Source organism: Orycteropus afer, unplaced genomic scaffold (assembly GCF_000298275.1).
Source record: "Orycteropus afer afer isolate SDZICR_OR568_19922 unplaced genomic scaffold, OryAfe1.0 scaffold00088, whole genome shotgun sequence".
Taxonomy (NCBI): domain Eukaryota; kingdom Metazoa; phylum Chordata; class Mammalia; order Tubulidentata; family Orycteropodidae; genus Orycteropus; species Orycteropus afer.
The window spans coordinates 5,561,238-5,583,974 of NW_006921675.1; the positions used below are offsets into that span (position 1 = coordinate 5,561,238).

Consider the following 22,737-nt stretch of genomic DNA (forward strand, 5'->3'; position numbering starts at 1 on the left):
TATAGTAGGTTTTGAGATCCGGCAATGTGAGACCTCCTACTTTGTTTTTCTTCTTCAGTAGTGCTTTGCTTATCCGAGGTCTCTTTCCTTAACTGGAATTTATTTATGAGCAATTGATGGTCTGTACCACAGTCAGACCCTGGCCTTTTTCTGACTGATACTATCAAGCTGCTCCATCGCCTCTTTTGATTCCTGTGTATTCCATCTGGCAAGGCCCATGTGTGTAGTTGCTGTTTATGTTGTTGAAAAAGGCTCTCTGAAATGAATTGGTTGTTGGTCTTGCAAAATTCTATCATGCAGTTTCCAATATCATTTCTATCACCAAGACCATATTTTTCAATTACCTATCCTTCTTCTTTGTTTAAAAAAAAAAAGGCATGGCAGACAAATGTACTTGTAGGAAGAGCCCATTTATATCAAAAACAAGAAGAGGTGAATATATTCTCTAGAATAGACAAAGGAAATTTCTAGAGGAATAGCAGGAGCAACATGTGATAGTAAACTTAATATACAGAGCCTAGACAAGTAAGAGATGTGAAAATGTGTGACAAGATTCCACTTTCAAAATATAATGAAAGGATAAGGTTTTTTTTACAGGAGAGCCAAGGTTGGAAATTGAGACTGTGACTCTCAGGGCATAGACATTAATACATAATTTCTTTACAGGGAAGTAAAATAATATGCTTTATCTCTGAATAATTACATGGGAAGGAAATAAAATCCTAACCATTTCCTGAAGCCCAGTATGTTATGCCAATTGAGCTTGATGTCCTCTGTAACAGTTTAGTTTTACATTTGATCTATTCTCCTAATATTCAGCACTCTCCAGACCCTACAGACTGGTCAAAATCACATTCATGTTCATCAGTTAAGTCACACAGGACAAGTGGCAGGTATGTGAACACCATGGTCAAGGAGGCTGGGTATAGCTAGAAAACTACTATGACTGTGAAAAGATTCCACTTCTTCAGAGTAAGTCTCCTCCTTCGGATTTACACTCACCATCATGGCAAGCGTATGACTTAGGTGATTTCTCTCCTTACACCTCCATCCCTGCTATCTCACCACCTACAGTGGCACCAGGAAAGCCTGACCTGCTGCCGCAGCGCTGCCAATGGCCTGCAGAGTTGAGCGGCCACTGCCAGTTCTTCGAATGGTGCTGCTGCCCCCATTTGAGTTCTGGTTTTCAATCTTGTGCTCTACTCGGGCCAGCTCCTGGATCACTTCCTGGTAGCGCTCCATGAACATCAGTTCTCCTGAGCTGGGCGAGGACTTCAGGTTGAACATGAACACCACCTGCCATGGGAGAGAGAGAAGTGTGGGTTGGCCTGTGGTGTGCCCACTGAGTTGGAGGAATGTCTACAAGTGTAGGATCTTTCCAATCATTAGACTATGGTCCTAAGCCACCTGTTTGTAGGGTCTGGAGAGTGCTGAATATCAGGAGAACAGATCAAATATAAAAATAAACTATATTGCAGAGGACATCAAGCTCAATTGGCATAACATACTACACAAAAACACTGTTCCACATCCTACTTTGGCAAGTAGTGACTGGGACCTTAAAAGCTTAAAAGCTGCCATCTAGATGCAACTATGGGTCTCTCCTCATCCAGAGCAAAGAAGAATGAAGAAAACCAAAGACACACGGAAACAATTAGTCCAAGCGATTGGTACACCATGCGATCCTCAGCATATATGACTATGAGACCAGAACTAGATGGTGCCTGGCTACCACTATCAACCAGTTGGAGGGGAATCTATGTAGGAGATTCTAGATAGAGTGGGAGAACAATGTGAAACAAAACTCAAAATCATAAAATGGCCCCTAGCTGCCCTTCAGGTCTGGAATTGAATGTACACCGGTGGCTTCCAGCCAAACAATATACAGGCATATCAGTTGAGCATTTACCTGAGGTCGATATACTCCTTGGAGAGAATAAGCATGAGAGAAAGAAGGGCTCAGGCACAGGCAGACAGCTCAGGGGGCAGGAGTGCATGGAGGGATGGACACAGGGAAGAGGTAACTATTGGGAGGAAGTGGGAGGGGAGCTGTTGCATTATGGTAAATTGTGGTCAATGTCATGAGACAAAGTGTATGTGAACTGCTGTATGGCAAGTGTATTTGCGCTGTAAATTTTTCACCCAAATCACAATTTAAAAAAAGGGTGGGGGGACCAGATTTATTGGTCTGATAGAGCCTGGTGAAACCCCTGAGACTATGGCCCCTAGCTGCCCTTCAGGTTTGGAATTGAACCCACTCCTGTGGCTTCTAGCCAAACAAAAGACAGGCATATGAGCTGAACAATTACATTACATAGATACACTCCTTGGAGAGATCAGTCATGGGAGAACAGAAGGGCTATGTATGCACAGGGAGACAGCTCAGGGGGCAGGAGTGCATGGGAGGGAAGGACACAGGGAAGAGGTAATTATGAAGAGGAAGTGGGAGGGGAGCTGTTGCACTGTGGGAAATTGGAATCAATGTCATGAGACAAAGTGTATGTGAGCTGCTGTATGGAAAGTGAATTTGCTCTGTAAACTTTCACTCAAATCACAATAAAAATTAAAAGAAAAGAAAAGAAGCCATAAAAGTTAGCAAGACAACCACTAAAGGCCCAGTAGGAAATAGAAAAAAGATGTGGACAATTTAAGAGAGGAAATACCTATGACTAACACATAGATGGGAGCTCTGGTAGCATAGTGGCTAAGGCACTTAACTGCTAACCAGAAGGCTGGCGGTTCAAACCCACCAGCCACTCCCCGGAAGGAAGATGGGGCAATCTACTTCCATAGTGATACTGCCTCAGAAACCCAAGGAGGGGTCGCTATGAGTCGGGTCCGACTCGATGGCACATAACAACAACAACAACAACACATAGATAAAAGAACCTAGTGGTTCAATGGTTAAGTGCTCAGATGCTAACCAAAAGGCTGGAGGTTCAGACTTACCAGCTGCTGCCATAATGATTACAGCCTCAGAAACGTGATGGCACACAACAACAATGCACATGAGAAAATGTTTTCCCTCACCAGCAATCCAAGGAATTTAAAGACCATCAATACCATTTTGTATCCATCACAATAATAAAGTGAAAATAAAACTCTCTGGGAGCAGTGGTGGAATTAACTGCTACAGCCTATTTTGAAAAAGGAATATGACAATTTGTAAAGCTTTAAAAATGTTTTTATCCTTTGACCCAGTCATTTTTATGAGAAATTTTCTTAAAAAAATAGTTCAAAAGGCTTAATGATTAAAGCTGATCATTCTGGCACTCTTTATTACAAGGTTGAAACAATCTAAATGTTTAGCAACAGGAGAATGGTTAAGGGCAGCCACTTGATCAACCTGTGAGTAATTAAGTGATTAAGGTCACTAGAATCAAAGTTCCAAGGCTAAGGCTTGTATTATAACGTAAAAAAGGAAGGTTATTGTTCTGGTTACCTAGTGCCGCTCTGACAGGAATATACCACAAATGGGATGTCCTTAACAAACAGGAGTTTATTCTCTTACAGTTTGGAGGCTTTAAGTCCAAGTTCAAAGTGCCAGGCTCTAGGGGCTGGGTGAAAGCCCCTCAGCCTTGGACTTTAGCTCTGGCTCCAGCTTCCAGCCCATTGAAGCTGGAGGCTTTTTCTCACTCAGACAGCTGCTGGCTGATGAGGCTGCCAGTAAAGGTAAAAAGGTACAGTCCTGATATTACCAAATCACACGGCAGGCCATTAATTCAAGTCCATTTTAAGTCCCAAGGTTGGCAGAGCATGGCAGGCTGCTGAACAACACAGCTACCTACAGGGTTCAAGATGCCATAAGCTAGAGACCATACCCAAAGCTGCTTCTTATATACGGGAAGCAGACCACATACCCGAAGCAGCTACTCAGCTGCTTGTCGTAGATCCCACCATGGAGTTGATTGCCAGTCTCATCATGGGGAATAACTACCATCAGCTGCCCAGCCACTCAACCAGGCCCAGCCAAGTTGACACACAAACATAACCATTACAGTCATAAAGTTTTAAATTCAGAATATTCTCAGGTACATGAAAAGTCATATCTGGCTTGGAACAAGATGAACAAAATATATGTTGTTGTGTGCCATCACGTCAATTCCAACTCATAGCAATCCTATAAGACAGAGAAGAACTCCCTCACAGGGTGTCCAAGGCTGTAACCTTCATGGGAACAGATGACCAGGTCTTTTCTCCTGCAGAGCTGCTGGTGGGTTCGAACCACGCTCTTCTGGTTAGCAGCCAAGTGCTTCATCATTGCACCACCATGGCTCCTTCACCAAAAAACACACATCTTTAGTAATGATTATTCTAGATAATAGGTTAAAAGTAACGTTATTTTCTTGTTTATATATTTTGCTATTTTCTTATAATATGCAGTACTTATTCTGCAATCAAGGTCAAAAAGAAAGTTTAAAAAAAGATGAGGACTGGAGGACACTGAGGAGTAAAGCATCTGTGGTACAGTGTATTACTTAGTTTGGCTTTTCCAGCCATGGTCTTTGTGACTCCCATCAGATTACGGGTGGAACTATGCAAACATGGTGTAGGGAACTCGACTGTGGGGACTGGTTAGTTTTGTCATTCTGCTAGGCTTAAAATGAGCCCTTCTAGAGGCAGAAGGGGAGATCTTACTGCCATCGAAAGAAAACCAGGGTCGGAATGGAGTGCTTCTTTGAACCCAAGATCGCCTCGGATCAGAGATCCCTGAGCTGGACTTCCTTCACAGAAAGACAGTAGAGACAACTGGTTGAGACAACTGGCAGAGGAACCAAGAAGCACAAGGCAGAGCATCAGGTTTTCCTGGCCAAGTGGGGTGCACCTGGGTATACCTATTGGCAGAGCTAAAAGAGCTTTGTGATACTTGCCCAAGCAGGGCAGAGGCCAGACCGAGGCCAAGGGCCAGAGAGGTGTGCCTAAAGGCAGAGCTGAGGAGAGATTGTCCTCATCGAAGAAGTGTATCCTGAGCTCATTCCTCAACCTGAATTGTACCTGTTACTTCCCTAGCAAACCCCATAATCATGAGTATTGTGTGTGAGTTCTGTGTGGCTATTGCAATGAATTATCGAGCCCAGCAGAGTAGTGAGTACTGTGGGAGGGACGGTTGGTACCAGAGTTGGTACCAAAAAAGGCTGGAGGGTGGCGGCATGTCTGGCCTCACAGGAATAAGCCTTGGGCTGCTGATGGTAGTTCTGTCTTCCCCTTGTGAAGCTGGAGGAGGACAGAGGATGTGTCAGAGGACTCTTTACCTACTTCCTCTGGACTTGGACATAAGATAGGCTGCTGAGGGTCCAATCCCTAGAGAATCACAATGATCATTTATCATTAAAGTATAGGATTTAAAATGACAGCAGGGAGCTAAGCAAAAAATTATCTCATCACCTAGATTTCTCCTAGAATTACTCTTCAATAATTAAATTCATAAGAAAGAAAAATTCCAACCCACATGTTAAGGGACCAGCACGTATCATAACATGTACCAAGGAAGTTTTAAACATAAGAATAGATGTCTACGCTATTAAATTTCAGCAATAAAAGATTCTTGCATTTCTCAGGCTTTATATAATTCTCTAAACATTCCCATGAGGTAGGAAAATCAGGTATTATATTTAACTGCAATTTACAAGTAAGGATATTAAAGCTTAGAGGGAGCAAGTCTTTCTGATTCTATTCCAGTGCTATTTTCCCTATACCACAGGAATATTTGAGTTTGCTAGTTCCCAATACTTTTTGTATAATGAACTGATATTCTATTTATTATTGAAAATTGCACCATGATTTTTAACCACATAAAAACACATGTATTCAGAGAAGTATGAAGAAAGAAACAAACATATTTTAGTTTTTTTAAAGGGATTGTGGCTGAATATTTTCTTTTACCTTTTAAAACACTGCTTATGTTTAAAGAACATAACACAATTCAACATCTTGAATCTCCTTCAGGCTGGGTCCCTATATCCACAGCACTGAGACAGGGCCATACGTGGAAACTCCCTTCTGCTTCTCCTGCTGGGATGTGGCCACCCAAGTGCTCCTGATTAGTTCTGATTGCACATGTGCCATAGCTTCACGTGAGGCCTCCTGGGCAACAGCCAGCTACGGGCTGACTTACCACTCTTTACTGTGACAAGGTATGACCTAGGATCTCCCATACTCGCAGCTCATAACATGTCAACACAAGTATTCTCCTTACCTGATGGGCTTCTGCAAAGTTTCCCCGGAGGATGCAGGATGCCAGCAGTGATTCAGGTGGGGAGAACATCATGGGAATGAGTGAACTATGAGGCTGGGGCTGCAGCCGGCCATCCAGCTCGCTTCTCCCAGACACAGTGCTCAGACTCCCTTCTGTTGGGAAACAAGAATGTAGAAGGCCAGGAAAGCAACATGAATTGAGGAAAAATTATACTGCTCTCACCTCCCACCAAACTCTTATCTGATCAAAGCCCCCTATTCCAAAAGGTCTGCAGATGGGTCTTCCTCAAGGAAAGAGCAAACCAATGCTATCCTCTTTGAATAGAAGACAGTACTGTGACCTTCCTTGGGCATTCATCTGTTTCTCTCTGCTGAGGTGTAACTTGACTGATAATGAAAGAGCTATTTCCCTTTTCCCAGCTGAAATTTGCTTGGCCATGTGCAAAGCCAACTTTCTTAAACACAGGATGAACTGTCCAGTCCTGGTTTTTATAACACAGTGTATGGCAACACTATGTCAGGGCAAAACTGCTTGAAGTTGGCAACTGTTTGGAGCACCCATACCTGAAGTACTTGTGCTCAGCTCACTACTTGTACCTTCCAGGGATGGGTTGGAACCTCTGTCCCGGCCATCTAGAGATAAAAAAAGATGAGAAAAAATCAATCATCAACTCTGACAATGTAGAACATATAAAGTTGGCTTGAAAGTCAAGATCTAGGTAGTTTGAAAATTGGTGGCTTACTGGTTAAAGCATTTGGCTGCTGGCTGACTCATAGGTCATGAGTCAGCTCCTTCATTAGGGCTGTTTCCCTGACTTTTGTAGAACATGCTGATCTCTCCTTTTAAGAGCTTTCTTCTGCTTTTCAGGCAGTGCCTCCATTCAGTTTTTTTTTTTTTTTTTTAAATATATATTGTCTATGTAGTAATTTGAGAGCTCTGGTAGCGTAGTGCCTAAGGCACTTGACTGCTAACCAGAAGGCTGGTGGTTCAAACCCACCAGCCACTCGTTGGAAGGAAGGTTGGGCAATCTACTTCCATAGTGATACCACCTTGGAAACCCAAGGAGGGGTCGCTATGAGTCGGGGCCGACCCGACGGCACATAACAACAACAACAATGTAGTAATTTGAATTACTTGAGGGTAAAGGCCTGATTTATGCCTTATTCACCTAGTTCAAAACATCTATTTCAGTTTAGCACATACTCATTGCCACTGAGTTGATTCCCACTCATGGCAACCCTACAGAACAGAGTAAAACTGCCCCACAGAGTTTCCAAAGCTGTAATCTTTATGGAAGCAGACTGCCACATCTTTTTCCTACAAGAAGCTGAGTTTGAACTGCTGACGTTTCAGTCAGCAGCTGAGCACTAAAGCACTGTGCCATCAGGGTTCCTTCCATTTAGCACATAGGAAATCCTTATTAATTCCTATGTTAATTAATAAGTAATTTCTTATTAACTATGCTTTTTGATGTTACATTTTAATTATTTTAATAAATTTTTTAGTATTTAAATTTTGTAATGGAAATTTGAGTATCTAAACATTTAATACTTCTGTGTAATATTTCTGATTTAAACCCCTCTAAGAACAATTTATGAAAAGTCAAAAGACAAAAATGAAAAAAAAAATTGTAGCACATAAGCAGAAAATATTTTCCTTAACATAAAGAGTATCTTAAAATTCAACAAGAACAATGAAACCAAAGGAAAAATGGATCTTAAATATGAATGCCAACCTTCCTTCTGAGGAGTGGCTGGTGGGTTTGAACCGCCTTCTGGTTAGCAGTCAAGTGTCTTAGGCATTACGCCACCAGATCTCCTATGAATGGGTTGTGTTATTGTTAGGTGTCATAGAGTCGTCTCCAACTCACAGCGACCCCATGCACAGCAGAGAGAAACACTGCCCGGTCCCACACCAGCTCCAGGATCCTGGCTATACTTGAGCCCACTGCCACAGCCACCGTGTCAATCCATCTCCTTGAGGGCCCATCCCCTCTCTCGTTGACCCTCTACCTTACCAAACATGACATCTTTCTCCAGGGAATGGTCCCTTCTGACATGACCAAAGTAGGTGAGACGAAGTCTGGCCATTCCTGCTTCCAAGGAGCATTCCAGCTGCACTTCCTCCAGGACAGATCTGTTAGTTCTTTGAGCAGTCCACAGTACTTTCAGCATTCTTCGCCAGCACCACAACTCAAAAGCACTGACTCTTCTTATTCATTGTCCAGCTCTTACTTGCATATGGGGCAACTGAAAATATCATGTTTGTGTCAGGCACACCTTAGTCCTCAAGGAGACATCTTTGCTCTTCAGCACTTGAAAGAAGTCCTTTGCAGCTGATTTGCCCAGTGCTATACATTGTCTCGGAGCTCTGGTAGCATAGTGCCTAAGCCACTTGACTGCTAACCAGAAAGCTGGCGGTTCAAACCCACCAGCCACTCCTTGGAAGATGGGGCAATCTACTTCCGTAGTGATACTGCCTCGGAAACCCAAGGAGGGGTCACTATGAGTTGGGTACAACTCGACGGTACATAACAACAACAACATACATTGTCTGATGTCCTGACTGCTGCTTTCATTGGCGTCGATTGTAGAACCAAGCAATATGAAGTCTTTGACGACTTCAATCTTTTCTCCATTTAGTTGTGAGGATTTTTGTTTTCTTTGTATTGAGATGTAATCCATATGCAGACTGTGTTCCTCAATCTTCATCAGTAAGTGCTTCAAGTCATCCTCACTTTCAGCAAGCAAAATTGTGTCATCAGCATATTGCAGGTTATTAAGGATTCTTCTTCCAATCCTGATGCCACATTCTTCTTCTTATAGTCCAGCTTCTTGGATTATTTGCTCAGCACACAGATTGAATAAGTATGGGGAAAGGATACAACCCGGTGCACTACCTTCTTGATTTTAAACCATGCAGTCAACCCCTTGTTCTGTTCGCATGACAGCCTTCTGGTCTATGTACAGGTTCCTCATGAGTACAATTAAGTGTTCTGGAATTCTCATTCTTGTCAATGTTATCCATAATTTGTTATGATACACACATTCAAATGCTTTTGTATAGTCAATAAAATACAAGTAAACATCTTTTTGGTATTCTTTGCTCTGAGCCAAGATCCATCTGACATCACCAATGATATCCCTTGTTCCACATCTTCTTCTGAATCCAGCTTGCATTTCTGGAAGTTCTCTGTCAATATACTGCTGCAGCTGTTTCTGAATTATCTTCAGTAAGATTTTACTTATGTGTGATATTAATGATATTGTTCAATAATTTCCACATTCTGTGGGATCACCTTTCTTTGGGATGGGTACAAATATGGATCTCTTCCAGTCAGTTGGCCAAGAAGCTGTCTTTCAAATCTCTTGGCATAACCAAGTGAGTGCCTCCAGCAGGGCATCCATTTGTTGAAACATCTCAATGGGTATTCTGTCAATTCCTGGAGCCTTGTTTATTGCCACTTCCTTTAATGCAGTTTCAACTTCTTCCTTCAATACCAACTGGTTCTCGATCATATGCCACCTCCTGAAATGGATGAAGATTGACCAATTCTTTTTGGTACAATGACTTTGTTTTCCTTCCATCTTCTTTTGATGATTCCTGCATCATTCAGTATTTTGCCCATAGAATCTTTCAATATTGCAATTTGAGGCCTGAATTTTTTCTTCAGTTCTTTCAGCTTGAGAAATGCTGAGTGTGTTCTTCCCTTCTGGTTTTCTAACTCCAGGTCTTTGCACATTTCATTATAATTAGTGACTCTGTCTTTTGGAGCTGCTCTTTGAAATCTTCTGTTCAGCTCCTTTATCATGTCATTGCTTCCATTTGCTTTGGCTACTCTCCATTCAAGGGCAAGTTTCAGAGTCTCTTCTGACATCCATTTTGGTCTTTTCTTCCATTCCTGTCTTTTGAATGACTTTTTTGCTTTGTTCATGGATGATGTTCTTGAGGTCATCCCACAATTCCTCTGGTTTTTGGTCATTGGTGTTCAATGCATCAAATCTATTCTTCAGATGGTCTCTAAATTCAGGAGGGATATATTCAAGGTCACATTTTGGTTCTCATGGACTTGTTTTAATTGTCTTCAACTTCAATTTGAACTTTCATATGAGCAGTTGATGGTCTGTTCCACAATCAGCTCCTGGACTTGTTTCAGCTGAAGATACTGAGCTTCTCCATCACCTCTTACCACAGACGTAGTCAATCTGATTCCTGTGTACTCCATCTGGTGAAGTCCACGTGTATAGTCGCCATTTGTGTTGTTGAAAAAAGATATTTGCAATGACTAAGTCTTGGACTTGCAAAGTTCTATCATGCTATCTCCAGCATTATTTCTGTAGCCAAGGCCAAATTTTCCATCTATCAGTGATTCTTCTTTGTTTCTAACTTTTGCATTCCAGTCACCAGTGATAATTAACACATCTTGGTTCCATTTTTGGTCAATTTCAGACTGCAGAAGTTGATAAAAAATCTCAGTTTCCTCATCTTTCACTTTGGTGGTTGGTGCGTAAATTTGAATAATAGTAGTATTAACTGGTTTTCCTTGTAGGCGTGTCGCTATTATCCTATCACTGACAGCACTGTAGTTTAGGACAGATCCTGAAACATCCTTTGTAAATGATGAATGCCACTCCATTCCTCTTCAAATTGTCATTCCCAGCATAGGAGATCATACGACTGTCTGATTCAAAATGGCCAAAACCAGTCCATTTCAGCTCACTAATGCCTACGATATCAATCTTTATGTGTTCGATTTCATTTTTGACAACTTCCAATTTTTCCAGACTCATACTTCATACATTCCATGTTCTGATTATTGATGGATACTTGCAATTATTTCTCCTCAATTTGAGTCATGTTATGTCAGCAAATGGAGTCCCGAAAGCTTTGCTTTATCCATATCATTAAGGCTGGTTGTACTCTGATGAGGCAGCTCTTTCCCAGTCATCTTTGGAGCACCTTCCAACCTATGGTGTTCATCTTCCAGCACTGTATCGGACAATGTTTCTGGGCTGTTCATAAAGTTGTTCCAGTAATGTATCAGACAGTGTTTCTGTATTATATACATAAGGTTTTCATGGTCAATTCTTTGAGAAGTGAGTGACCTCTTCCTTCTTCCAAGTCTGTCTCAGTCTGCAGGCTGCGTTAAAACCTGTGCACTGTGTGCAACCCTGCTGGTGTTTGAAACACCAGTGGCACAGCCTTCAGTCTCACAGCAACACGCAAGCAACCAAAGTAAGACAAACTGACAGACAAGTTCATCTCCCTTCGCTGTTTGAAACCTCTCTGCCTTCCCCTTACCTGGATCCCGCCACCGTCAGGAATGGGTAGCTCACAGAAAAGTATTAATGGCCAAAAAATACATAAAAAGACAATCTCAATCAAATTAAAAAATAAATTACTATTAAAAGAATAATGTACTATTCTTCACCAACTTGCATTGGAAAAGATATTTAAAATTTGATACTATTCATTGTATCTATACAACATTGTATATATACAACATCTATACTTTATATCCATAAATCTTTCCCTAACAATTTGACTGCTAGAAACACATCCTCCAGATGGATGTACTCAAGTGAGTATTAACAGGTATGTAGAAGGTTGTTTATTATAACATTGTTTATACTAGGAAAAAAAAACTGTAAACAACTTAAATGTCTATATTAACAGGGCATATATGATGATGGAATGCCAAGTGGCCTTTAAAACGATCAGAGAACAAGTGAGTTCTCAGTGTATAGTATGAGACATCTATATATATTAAAGGATAAAACTGAAAGACCAAGTTGCAGTTCTCAACAGATATACAGTATGATGTATCTATATATATGAAAAGATATATGTTTGTTGCATTGCTTTAAAATTTTTTGGAAGGATATATAAGAAACTATTAACAGGGGTTACCTTGGGGAAGTGGGTCTAGGATAATCTTAGATCACTTTTGTTTGTTTTGATTGTGTGCTTTATGTTAAAAAAATATTAGATAGGTGACAATATATCAATTGCCTGGTGCATGAAGACAAGATGTGAATAGAAAACACTTCTGCTTACCTGCCCGGATCCTTCTTGTCCGACGACGCCGGCGGACACTGGGGTGCTGTGTGGCCATGGGTCGGTATCTTCGGGAGAGTGTCAGATGCTCTTCTGAAACAGCAAACCCTGTGAGATCATACAGGAGAGTGATTGACTTTGATTTGACCCTCATCCAGGAGTAACAGGAAGAAAGGAGAAGCCTTGGACTGGGTTCTAAGTTAAGGACCCTGACACTTGTTGCTATGCTGATATGCCTTCAGTTATGGGGTGACTCCCATGCACTCCTAGCTTTCTCCTATGCTCCTGGTGGGGTTTGTTCCCCCACTGTCCAGACCCACCTGCTCTGTTCTCACCTGAGCGCTGGTTGCTTGTCACCACCTTGTTTCTCCACTGGGCCTCAGAGAGAACCTTGGAAAACCGGTGCAGGCGGCTCTGCAGCCCATCTCTGCTACTCAAGCAGCTCTGGCTCTCCAGCAGCTTTGGCTTCTCAGGGGGGTTGTGGCTGTTGATCTCATCCAGCTGCTCCTGGAGAAGCCTGAGGAAGGCCCCCATTGCAAACTCATCAGCCAGGAATCCATTGATACGACTACTTAAGTGCTTTAAATCCAAAAAGCTATGCCTGTGAGGCCCTGGGTAACTGTCTTTTGGCTCTGTCTTCGGACAGCTTGGAAGTATATAAGCAGGGGTCCTGGAGGAATCCTGTTCTGATTTCCTCTTGGGCTGAGCCATGTGCTGAGGGCTCTCTGATGGGGATCTCAAACCCAAGGATCCCTTCCCCTCAATGTCATCATCCTCAGCATAGTCCTCAGGCAGGTGAGGCTCTGGATGAAGATCAGCAGAAGTGAGAAGGAGCAACGAGAAGATGTTTTCCAGAAGTTCCAGGCACAAAGAGTCAGGAATACTGCGCAGATACTGCTGACACTTGGCCAGGTATGTTGAGAAGAGATTTGAAGCACCTAACACAGCATGTATAAGAGAAGAGGTCGGAGAAAGACAAGAAAAGAGAGAATGCAAATGTTAGAAACATTACTTGCTAGATTCAAACATTCTCACAACTTTAATTTATGTATATTGTATAATGGCTAAGGGTACTTACTGGGTTACAGTCAGATGAATAAGAAAAAGACTAGAGCCCAGGGACTGGTCAGCCATGTCTCTTTGCAGAAAACTTTCACTACCTTAACTAAAAGTACAGCTGACCAAACACTCATTATTTTGTCTCAACTTGTTTAATAATACATTATTGCTCACTTCTGGCAAGTACTACATATTCCATATCCTGGAATGAAGGTAGCACAGAGACGCCTTACTCCTTAATTTTTTTTTTCTTTTTCTTTTTATCTTTTTGTAGCCTGGTGTTTGGTGTTAATGGTAATGCAGCATTGTGGGCACACTGGTTGTTATTAGCATCTGTCTATTTTCACTCATTGATACTTTAAAGCTTATCACTGGCTTGCTAGATCCTTTAAGAAATACTCACTAGGTGAAACATGACCATTCTCAAAGGTGAAGGTCTAGTTCAAAGCCAGAAGAGAGAGATAACTGACCACAAGTCACAGAAGGCAAGATATGGAATTATAAGTTATTAAGAAAAATGAGAGAAAATAGGACATTAGGTTGGTATTTTTCACACTGTAGGCTGAGAACAATGAAATTAATACAATAAAATGAAATAGAACAAAAAAATAATTAAGAATATGCTTCATTTGGAATGGTAAGTCTTGTTTCTTAAAACTTGATTTGTTTACACATCACATATGAAGGCACAAACATATAAATACATACACTCAAATTATATAGTATCTAGGTGAAGCTGTAGTGTGATATGAAATGTTTTTTTACTGTAGTTAAAAAAAAAAAAAGAAAGGGATCAGGAAATACTATACTAGATAATCAAACACTATTATAACTTGGGCAAATCACTTGCTTTTTCTATACACCTTTGACTTGCAAAGGCTGGTAAATGGATGAAATTATTCCTGGGCATAATAAAATCAAGCCCACCGTGGATCCTGGTGGGTAAGGACTATCATGCTAAGAACTCACTGGGAGAGGTTGTTACCAGGGAGCTTATACCAGAGAGAAGTGGAAGAGCCACACCTGGGGAGGAGACTCCGTCATTCACTGGCTCCGTGGCAGAGGCCAGGTCCTCAGAAGGATCCTCTCTGCAGTCCTGGCACTGTGTGTGCTGATGTGAATTCACGCAGAGGGCATAGATGGCATACTTCATGGCACAGAAGCCCTGGTAGAGGGTCAGGCTCTGACACCGGCCCAGGTGGTCAGGGACTGGGGCATCAGCTGAACCTGAATTGTAGAGAGAAACAGGCAGAACTTCCATGCATGGGCTGCAAGTATGGATGAAGCAAAGAGATGCTGCTCCCATGCACACACTAAGTGTTATTACCCTCGCTCCCTTCTGTCCGTTTGATGTGCTTTCCTTCCAGGCATTCCTTGGCAACAAAAACTTTCAGTTCCTTCCATTTCTTTTCCCCCTTGATCTCTACATATTCAACATAGGCCCCTTGGCCATTCAACAAGTTGTTTCCTCACTGTGGGGTTAACTTTACCAGAGAATCTGGATTTTGTCCTTGGTTCCTAAGAGATAACATCTAAATCTCGGAATTTACCTAGTGATTGATCTAAGTGTCTTTGATGAGGCTGCCAGAGCATACTTGAGGGTTCATGCTAATGAAATGACTCAGGTGGGCCAGGAGAGAAAGACCACCAGTGATGTCAGCAGAGTTCAGGAATAAGGAGGACAGGAGGGGTAGGGACACATAATTTGGTCATTTTTGACATTTTTGACTACGTAAAGAAGCCACAATAAAGGCTCTGGACACAGAAGCTCCATGAGCTTCCTGGCTGGCAAAAGACATAACACTTAGAAAAATAGGATACTCCATTTTGAGACATGGAGGCTATTTATTGGGAACCCTCCCAGACTTCACCCTCTGCAGACTTTATTTGTATCCTTTTTTATATAATAAAACTGTAGAAATAATTACAGTATCTTCTGTGAATTCTGTGAGTCATTCTAACAAATTATGAAACTCAAGGTAGTAACAGAAGTAAGCAGGTCAGAAGCGAAGGGGACTGGAATTTCCCTAATCTTCTGGCTGGTATCCTGAAGGGGTAGAGGGAACTCTCAAATTTGTAGCTAGCAGGTCAGAAGTGAGGGTGCTGTGGGGACTCCCAAGCTTGCAGCTGGCATCTGAAGCCTTGGGCAGACATGGCAGTCTGGAGGACTATGCTCCTTAACTTGTGAGTGCTGACCTATCAACAGTGGATAGAGTCAGAGGGAGAAGTGCTGCATGTGTAGCTGGTGTTAGAACAGAAGTGGCAAAGAAGTAAAAAGTGGGAATGTGATTTTCCCACTCACTTATATTCCTTAAAATACATTTCTTTCATTGTTTAAAATTTAAAAATCAAAGTAAATGTTTAGTCTACCTAGTGCCAAAATGCAAGCTTAAAATATGTTCAGACAAAAGAGACCTCGGATAAACAAAGCACTATCGAAGAAGAACAAAGTAGGAGGTCTCACACTGCCGGATCTCAAAACCTCCTATACAGCCACAGTAGTCAAAACTGCCAGGTATTGGTACAATGATGACACACAGACCAATGAAATAGAATTGAGAACCCAGAAATAGATCCATTGACCCATGGTCAGCTGATCTTTGACAAATGGCCAAAATACATTAAATGGGGAAGAGAATGTTTGTTTAGTAAATGGTGCTGGCAAAACTGGATATCCATTTGTAGAAAAATGAAACAAGATCTGTACCTCACACCATACACAAAAATTAACTCCGAATGGATCAAAGACTTTAACGTGAAACCTAAAACTATAAAGGAGCTCTGGTAGCATAGTGCCTAAGGCACTTGACTTCTAACCATGAAGTCTGGTGGTTCAAACCCACCAGCCACTCCTTGGAAGGAAGGTTGGGCAGTCTACTTCTGTAGTGATACTGCCTTGGAAACCTAAGGAGGGGTAGCTATGAGTTGGGTCCGACTCGACGGCACATAACAACAACAACAAAACTATAAAGTTCCTCAAGAAAAAACTAGGGGCAAATTTAGGGGGCCTAATATATGGCATAAAGAGACTATCAAGCATAACCCAAAATATACAAACACCAGAAGATAAACTAGATGAATGGGACCTTCTAAAAATTAAATTTTTATGTGCTTCCAAAGACTTCTGCAAAAGAGTCAAAAGAGAACCTACAGATTGGGAAAAAATATTCGGCAATGACATATCTGACAATGGACTTAACTCTAAAATTTCTAGAAAACTCCAACATCTCAACAACAAAAAGACAAATAATCCAATTAAAAAATGGGGAAAAGACACGAATAGACACTTCACCAAAGAGGATATTCAGGTAGCCAACAAACATATGAAGAACTGCTCATGATCATTAGCCATTAATGAGATGCAAATCAAAACAACAATGAGATACCGTCTTGACCCAGCACTAGTAGCAAAATTCAACAAGACAGAAAATAACAAATGCTGGTAAGGATGCGGAGAGATTGGGACTCTCATACACTGCTGGTGGGACTGTCAAATGGTACAACCACTGTGGAAAGCAGTATGGCAATTCCTTCAAAAGTTGTAATTAGAAATACCGTTTGACCCAGCCATTCCATTATTAGGTATATATCCTAAAGAAGTGAGAGCCATGACAAGAACAGACATGTACACTATTCATCATAGCACTATTTACAATAGCCAAAAGATGGAAACAACCTAAGGGTCCATCAGCTGAGGAATGGATAACCAAACCACGGTACATACACACAATGGAATACTATGCACCCCTAAAGAGTAATGTAGAACCTGGAAAACACCACATAACGTGGATGAACTTGGAAGACATTATGCTGAGTGAAATAAGTCAATCACAGAAGGACAAATATCGTATTGGTCCATTATTTTAAAAAGTCAAGGAAAGGTTTATATATGGAAGGAAATTTTGTTGGTTACCAGGGGTGGGAGGGGAGGGGAGGGAACACTGTTAGATAGGTAGAGATAAGTATTGATTTGGGTAAAGAGAAGGGGAATGTACCAAATGTGAGTGATCAAGATGGTGGCAATGAGGAAGAGGAAGACATAGAGAAGTACATGGGAGGTGCAGACAACAAAGATGAACCCTTTTGCAAATACAGTACTGTGTTGTCAGTGAAGGCAAACATGGGTATATGTGTGGATAGATGAGTGGACAGGCTGAACTAATAGGTGTGTCTATGCAGGGGGAAGTGTACCCAAGAACATGTATAGGGATGGGAGACAATGTTTCTATAAGTGTATTTGTATGTTCTGTAAGAATTCCCAGGTGTATAGTAGAGCTGACAAGGGACAAGGGTGTAGTCACTTCTTGGCCACAGCCAGCTACCCAGAGGGACTGAGTAGTTGAACCTGTGGGCTTGGGACCATAGTCGCAGGGGATATCAAGCTCAATTGGCATAACATACTACACAAAACATTGTTCCACCTCCTACTTTGGCGAGTACCAACTGGGATCTTAAAAGCCTGCAAGCAGCCATTTAGATGCAATGACGGATCTCTCCTCATCCAGAGTAAAGAAGAATGAAGAAAACCAAAGATTCATGGAAACAATTAGTCCAAGCGACTGGTACACCATGTGATCTGCAGCCTATATGAATATGAGACCAGAAGAACTAGATGGTATCTGGCTACCACTGTCAACCACTTGGAGGGGGATCTATGTAGGAGATCCTGGATAGAGAGGGAGAACAATGTGGAACAAAACTCAAAATCATTTGGAAAAAAAAAAAAAAGGACCAGGTTTGCTGGTCTGATAGAGCCTGGTGGAATCACTGAGACTATGGTCCCTAGCTGCCCTTCAGGTCTCAAATTGAACCCACACCTGTGGCTTCCAGCCGAACAAAAGACAGGCATATGAGTTGAACATTTACCCAAGGTAGATACACTCCATGGAGAGAACAATCATGGGAGAAAGAAGCGTTGTTTATGCTCATGGAGATAGCTCAGGGGGCAGGAGGGCATGGAGGGATGGACACAGGGAAGAGGTGACTGTCAGGAGGAAGTGGGAGGGGAGCTGTTGTATTTGGGTAAATTGTAGTCAATGTCAGGAGACAAAGTGTATGTGAACATGTGAACTGCTGTATGGAAAGTGAATTTGCTCTGTAAACTTTCACCCAAATCACAATTAAAAAAAAAATGTTCAGACAAGTTACAAGTGTGCAAAGACACCAAAAAAATTTTTTTTAATTAAATATTTTATATTTTTCAGAAGCACTGAAGCAGACTTCATGGGAAAAACTACAAACTCTGCTCACATTCTTTTCAGTTGTCTTACAATTTAGAATTCCTCCTTTTTAATTTTGAATTTCAATGGGGACAGAGGGCACCCTGTCTTTACAATGCACAGGTGTTTCTAAAAGTCTTAATCTGGCCCTAATTCTTTCCATAACAAAACTATCACCTGTTCATTAAAGAAAAAGTATGAAATGTAGTAAACCAAAAAGCAGAAGAAGAAAAAAAACCACTCATAATCCAATCTGCTGAACATAACTACTGTTAGATTCTGGTTTATCCCTTTCTATAGTTTTGGGTGTTTGTGGGTGTTTAACTTGGATGCAATGACATTTTATTTATTAACTTATTATTTTACATAGGGAAGAATTTTATTTTATTTTTAAATTTTTATTGTGATGCAGGTGAAATTTTAGAGCAAATTTATATTCCATACAGCAGTCCATACACATTTTGTTTCATGACATTGGCTGCAGTTCCCCACAGTGTAACAGCTCTCTGCCCACTTCCTCCCAATAGTTCCGTTGTTACTTCTTCCCTGTGTCGTTCCCTCCCACACACTCTCACCCCCTAAGCCGTCTCCCTGTGGAAATAGTGTCCTTCTGTTCTCCCAAGATTGATCCCTCCAAGGAGTGTAATACGTGATGTAAATGTTCATCCCATATGCCTATCTATTGTTTGGCTAGAAGCCACATGTAATGACATTTTATGTATAATTTAATTTTCCTATTTCTTAAAACTCCACTAAAACACAAACATTTGATTATGTTTCTTCATAAACTGAATTTCTGATGGCTACATAAATTTCCACTGAATAGGTATGCAGTTGCTTACTGAACCAAATTCCCTACTGCAAGACACTGGAGTAGTTCAATATGTTTTGCTAGTATTATGTTGTAATGAATCTGTTTATCCGCCTTGCCAGGGTCAAGGCAATTAACTAAACAAGATCAATACTGTTCTATGCCTCTGACTTCTACAAGGCTTTATTGCTCAGGACCAGGACTTGAAAGGGCTTGCACAACCCTGAGGGCACATACCTCCTTTAAATTTACACCTTAGATGCCTCCCTTGCTTCACCCTAGTCCCAGTCCTAAAACTGCTCCTCTTTTGCCTTTTCAGAGCTCACATTCTAAGTGTATCCTGGTGGGTCAACTGGGGTCAGATTTAAAAATCTTCTTTGGAAGGCTTTTGTACTTGCAGCTGGAGTTCTAGTTCCTCTAGGAAAGCTGCTAGACAAGCTGCCTACCTTTCCAGAAAAAAAATATAAAATTAGTAACACTGGTTTTCCAATTAGTGGTAGGTTCTTTTTCAAAGCAAATCAAAGCAACACCCAGGCTAAAAAGCCCCTGCTGCCACGTGACAAAGTTTGTTTCTCTCAAAGGCAAATGTCTCTGAATACACTATACAATTTTTGAGAGCTGTAAGAACGAACCTGGTACTGCGTTCTTGAATTGTAAGCAAAGAACCAAAGTTAAAACAAGGCATATGCTATAGCTTCAGGCAAGTCTTTCTTCTGAACCTTTTTATCTGTTCAATAGAGTATGAAGAAATGGGAAGGTGGAGAGAAGGCATAAAATGTAAAGCATGGACAGACTCACTCAGAATTTCCATAAACACTGACAGTGGCAATGCTGTGAATTCAGGAGGCAGTTCCTAACTCTGTGTTCATGGGACTTCCTTCAACTCACCAAGAAAGGGAAGAAAAGGTCCTACATGCCATAATCTGAATGGGGCCAACAGTGCTATTTTAGAGGACAACTACTGGATTACTAGCTTGATAAATTCCAGAAATCGTATCTAGGTAAATCTTATGCTAGAAGTGCACATGAGCAAGATTTTTCTAAGAGGGAAACCTGCCAAAGCCACTACATTGCCAGCTCACCATGCTCTTGCTTGGGGTCCGTGGTTGGCACCTTCTTTAAGAGCTTGAGAACATCTTCCTCCCTGAGGGCTGGAAGGTTTGTGAGGTGATGGAGAGAGTAGAGCACTGAGTGGCTGTCTCCACCATGCAAATGACACAAGAGATCTCTCTTTGGTATGGGGTTGCTGAAAGAGAAAGTTGGAAGGATGGAGGGGAAGGTGGTTTATATTATTGCTCTGAGAAACCAATCTCCATTCCCTCTTTTCCCTTCTCTCTGGCCCATGACACCACAGGTTTCACTTCCCCAAACACTAAATTTTTGTTGGTCTGGGAGGAGCATAACATATTTATCCTAAAGGAAGGACATCCATCATCTTAGTTCCACTTGTCTAGAAAGGGCTTTTCTTGTAAGCAGGGTCTAGAAAAAGCCTGCAGATTAAGCTTAATTTGCTTCCTAATCTCTACAGTCCTTCTAGTTTCAAACTGACAGAATCTTCTCTGGTTTGAGTAAAGGGTCCTCACAACATCCCCCTTGGTCCACTCTACTTCAGGAAGTGCTGGTGAGGTGGGTGAGGAACAAAATAAGAACTCAGATCTTTGGAAGACCCTAAGCTAAGGCTAGTTATCAGGGAAACACAAGGACTGGCGTACTTCTCAAAAAGCATTTGTTGACTGAAAGTATGATCCAGGACAACATATGGCTAAGAATGTGGACCATATTTACTAGCTGTGTGACTTGGTGCAAGTTATGTAACATCTCTGGGTTTCAGTTGCCCCACCTTCAAAATAGGGATAATACTGGTATCTACCCCATAGGTTTACTGTGAGGCTTCAGTGAAATCACCCATGTAAGGGGCTTAGAGCAATGTCTGGCATACAGTAGGTGCTCAGAAAATGTGAGCTCTTGTTCCTTTTATCACTGTCAACCTTTAGGATGTACCTCTGGCTATGGGGAAAATCATCATTACTTGTATTTCTTTCCTAGTTTACTAAAACTAAAGCAACAAAGTCACTGCCATGGAGTTGATTCGACTCATAGCGACCCCTCCTTGGGTTTCTGAGGTGGTATCTCTACGGAAGTAGATCGCCCAACCTTCCTTCCCAGGAGTGGCTACTGCGTTTGAACCGCCAGCCTTCTGGTTAGCAGTCAAATGCCTTAGGCACTATGCCACCAGAGTTCCCTCCTAGTTTAATTGCTGGAGTAATTATTAGCTGCCAGTCAACATTCTCAACCCAAACATTTATGGGAAAGATGTCTTGAAATGGTCCCACGTGGGGAGCAGAAGTTCAAACATGGGAACTTGTCTAAGGGCATAAGGGAGCTGGCTACACAGGGCCTTACCTGCTCTGCTGTACACACCACTCCAGGACTTCCAGGTGAGCCCATAACCCATCACAGGCATCCCTGAGGAGCTCATCGCAGCCTAGATCCTGTGTTGATAAGGGAGAAGAAAGAGTTGCTGACTCAGGCACCTGGGGTCAGAGATTATGATTGACTTCAGGACCTTGTCTTCTGCCTAAGCCCAAAGCCCCATAGCACTCCTTTCTGGAGCAGCCCAGCCTGGAGAGTGAGAGTTACCTGAGTCCTGTGGAGTGTCTGAAGCAGCCTTTTAGCTGACTCTAGGCTCTGGCAGTGTGTCCAGCCCAGTAGCACGAGCAGTCGACTAAGGGGCCGGAATTCTCTGTCTAGCAGGCAGCCAAGACCTGGAAAGTCTTCTTCTTTCAACAGTGTTATCGCTGTCACCTGTAAGCCAAAGGCAGCTGCTATAGGCAGTTATGCAGACCAGAAAGAACGAATTCCATCTTGTTGTTCAGTGGGGTAAAAAGCATTAGTTAAGCAGGGAGTTTTCTGACAATCACAGAAGTGGCTAGTTGAGTAAAATAAATATTCATGAAAACACTAGAGTGTAAGCTCCTTGAAGGCAGGGACTGACTTTTGCTGAAACCCAAGCTCCTAACACAGTGCATGGCATATGGGATGACAGTAACAAGTATCTACTGAATTAAACTGAAGCTCAGTTACAACCTGGAAGGAAAGGGTTATATGAATAACATTCCCCTCTCAGCTACGCAGTACATTGCTACCACTGTCTTTTCTTCCTCAAATTCTCCATAAAGCTTAGATATAGCCAACATTTTAGTTCCTGCCAAAGGACTCATATACCATGACTATGAAACATACTGGTTCTCAGACTCCTCTTTCTCCAAGGAATGTGAGATGGACAGATCAACTGACTCACCACTGACTGGATGTCTTTGGGTTGGAGAAGTGAGTGGAATAGAAACAAGAAAATGAAAAAACCTGGAGAGAAGCCCTGGGTACCTCTGTGGGGG

General features: G+C 41.9%; 1 protein-coding gene across 1 annotated transcript in view; it reads right to left on the reverse strand.

Annotated features, from left to right (window-relative positions):
* The window catches only part of ZFYVE26 (zinc finger FYVE-type containing 26), a 101,664-nt gene that overhangs the window by 68,333 nt on the left and 10,594 nt on the right, over positions 1 to 22,737 (reverse strand). Inside the window, exons 6-14 of the mRNA XM_007942311.2 lie at positions 21,983 to 22,147; positions 21,746 to 21,834; positions 20,425 to 20,588; positions 14,336 to 14,539; positions 12,589 to 13,191; positions 12,254 to 12,346; positions 6,760 to 6,828; positions 6,197 to 6,348; positions 1,095 to 1,296 (exon numbers count right to left, since the gene is read on the reverse strand). Of these exons, the coding sequence (XP_007940502.1) occupies positions 1,095 to 1,296; positions 6,197 to 6,348; positions 6,760 to 6,828; positions 12,254 to 12,346; positions 12,589 to 13,191; positions 14,336 to 14,539; positions 20,425 to 20,588; positions 21,746 to 21,834; positions 21,983 to 22,147 (1,741 nt within the window). The remainder of the gene's footprint in view (positions 1 to 1,094; positions 1,297 to 6,196; positions 6,349 to 6,759; positions 6,829 to 12,253; positions 12,347 to 12,588; positions 13,192 to 14,335; positions 14,540 to 20,424; positions 20,589 to 21,745; positions 21,835 to 21,982; positions 22,148 to 22,737) is intronic.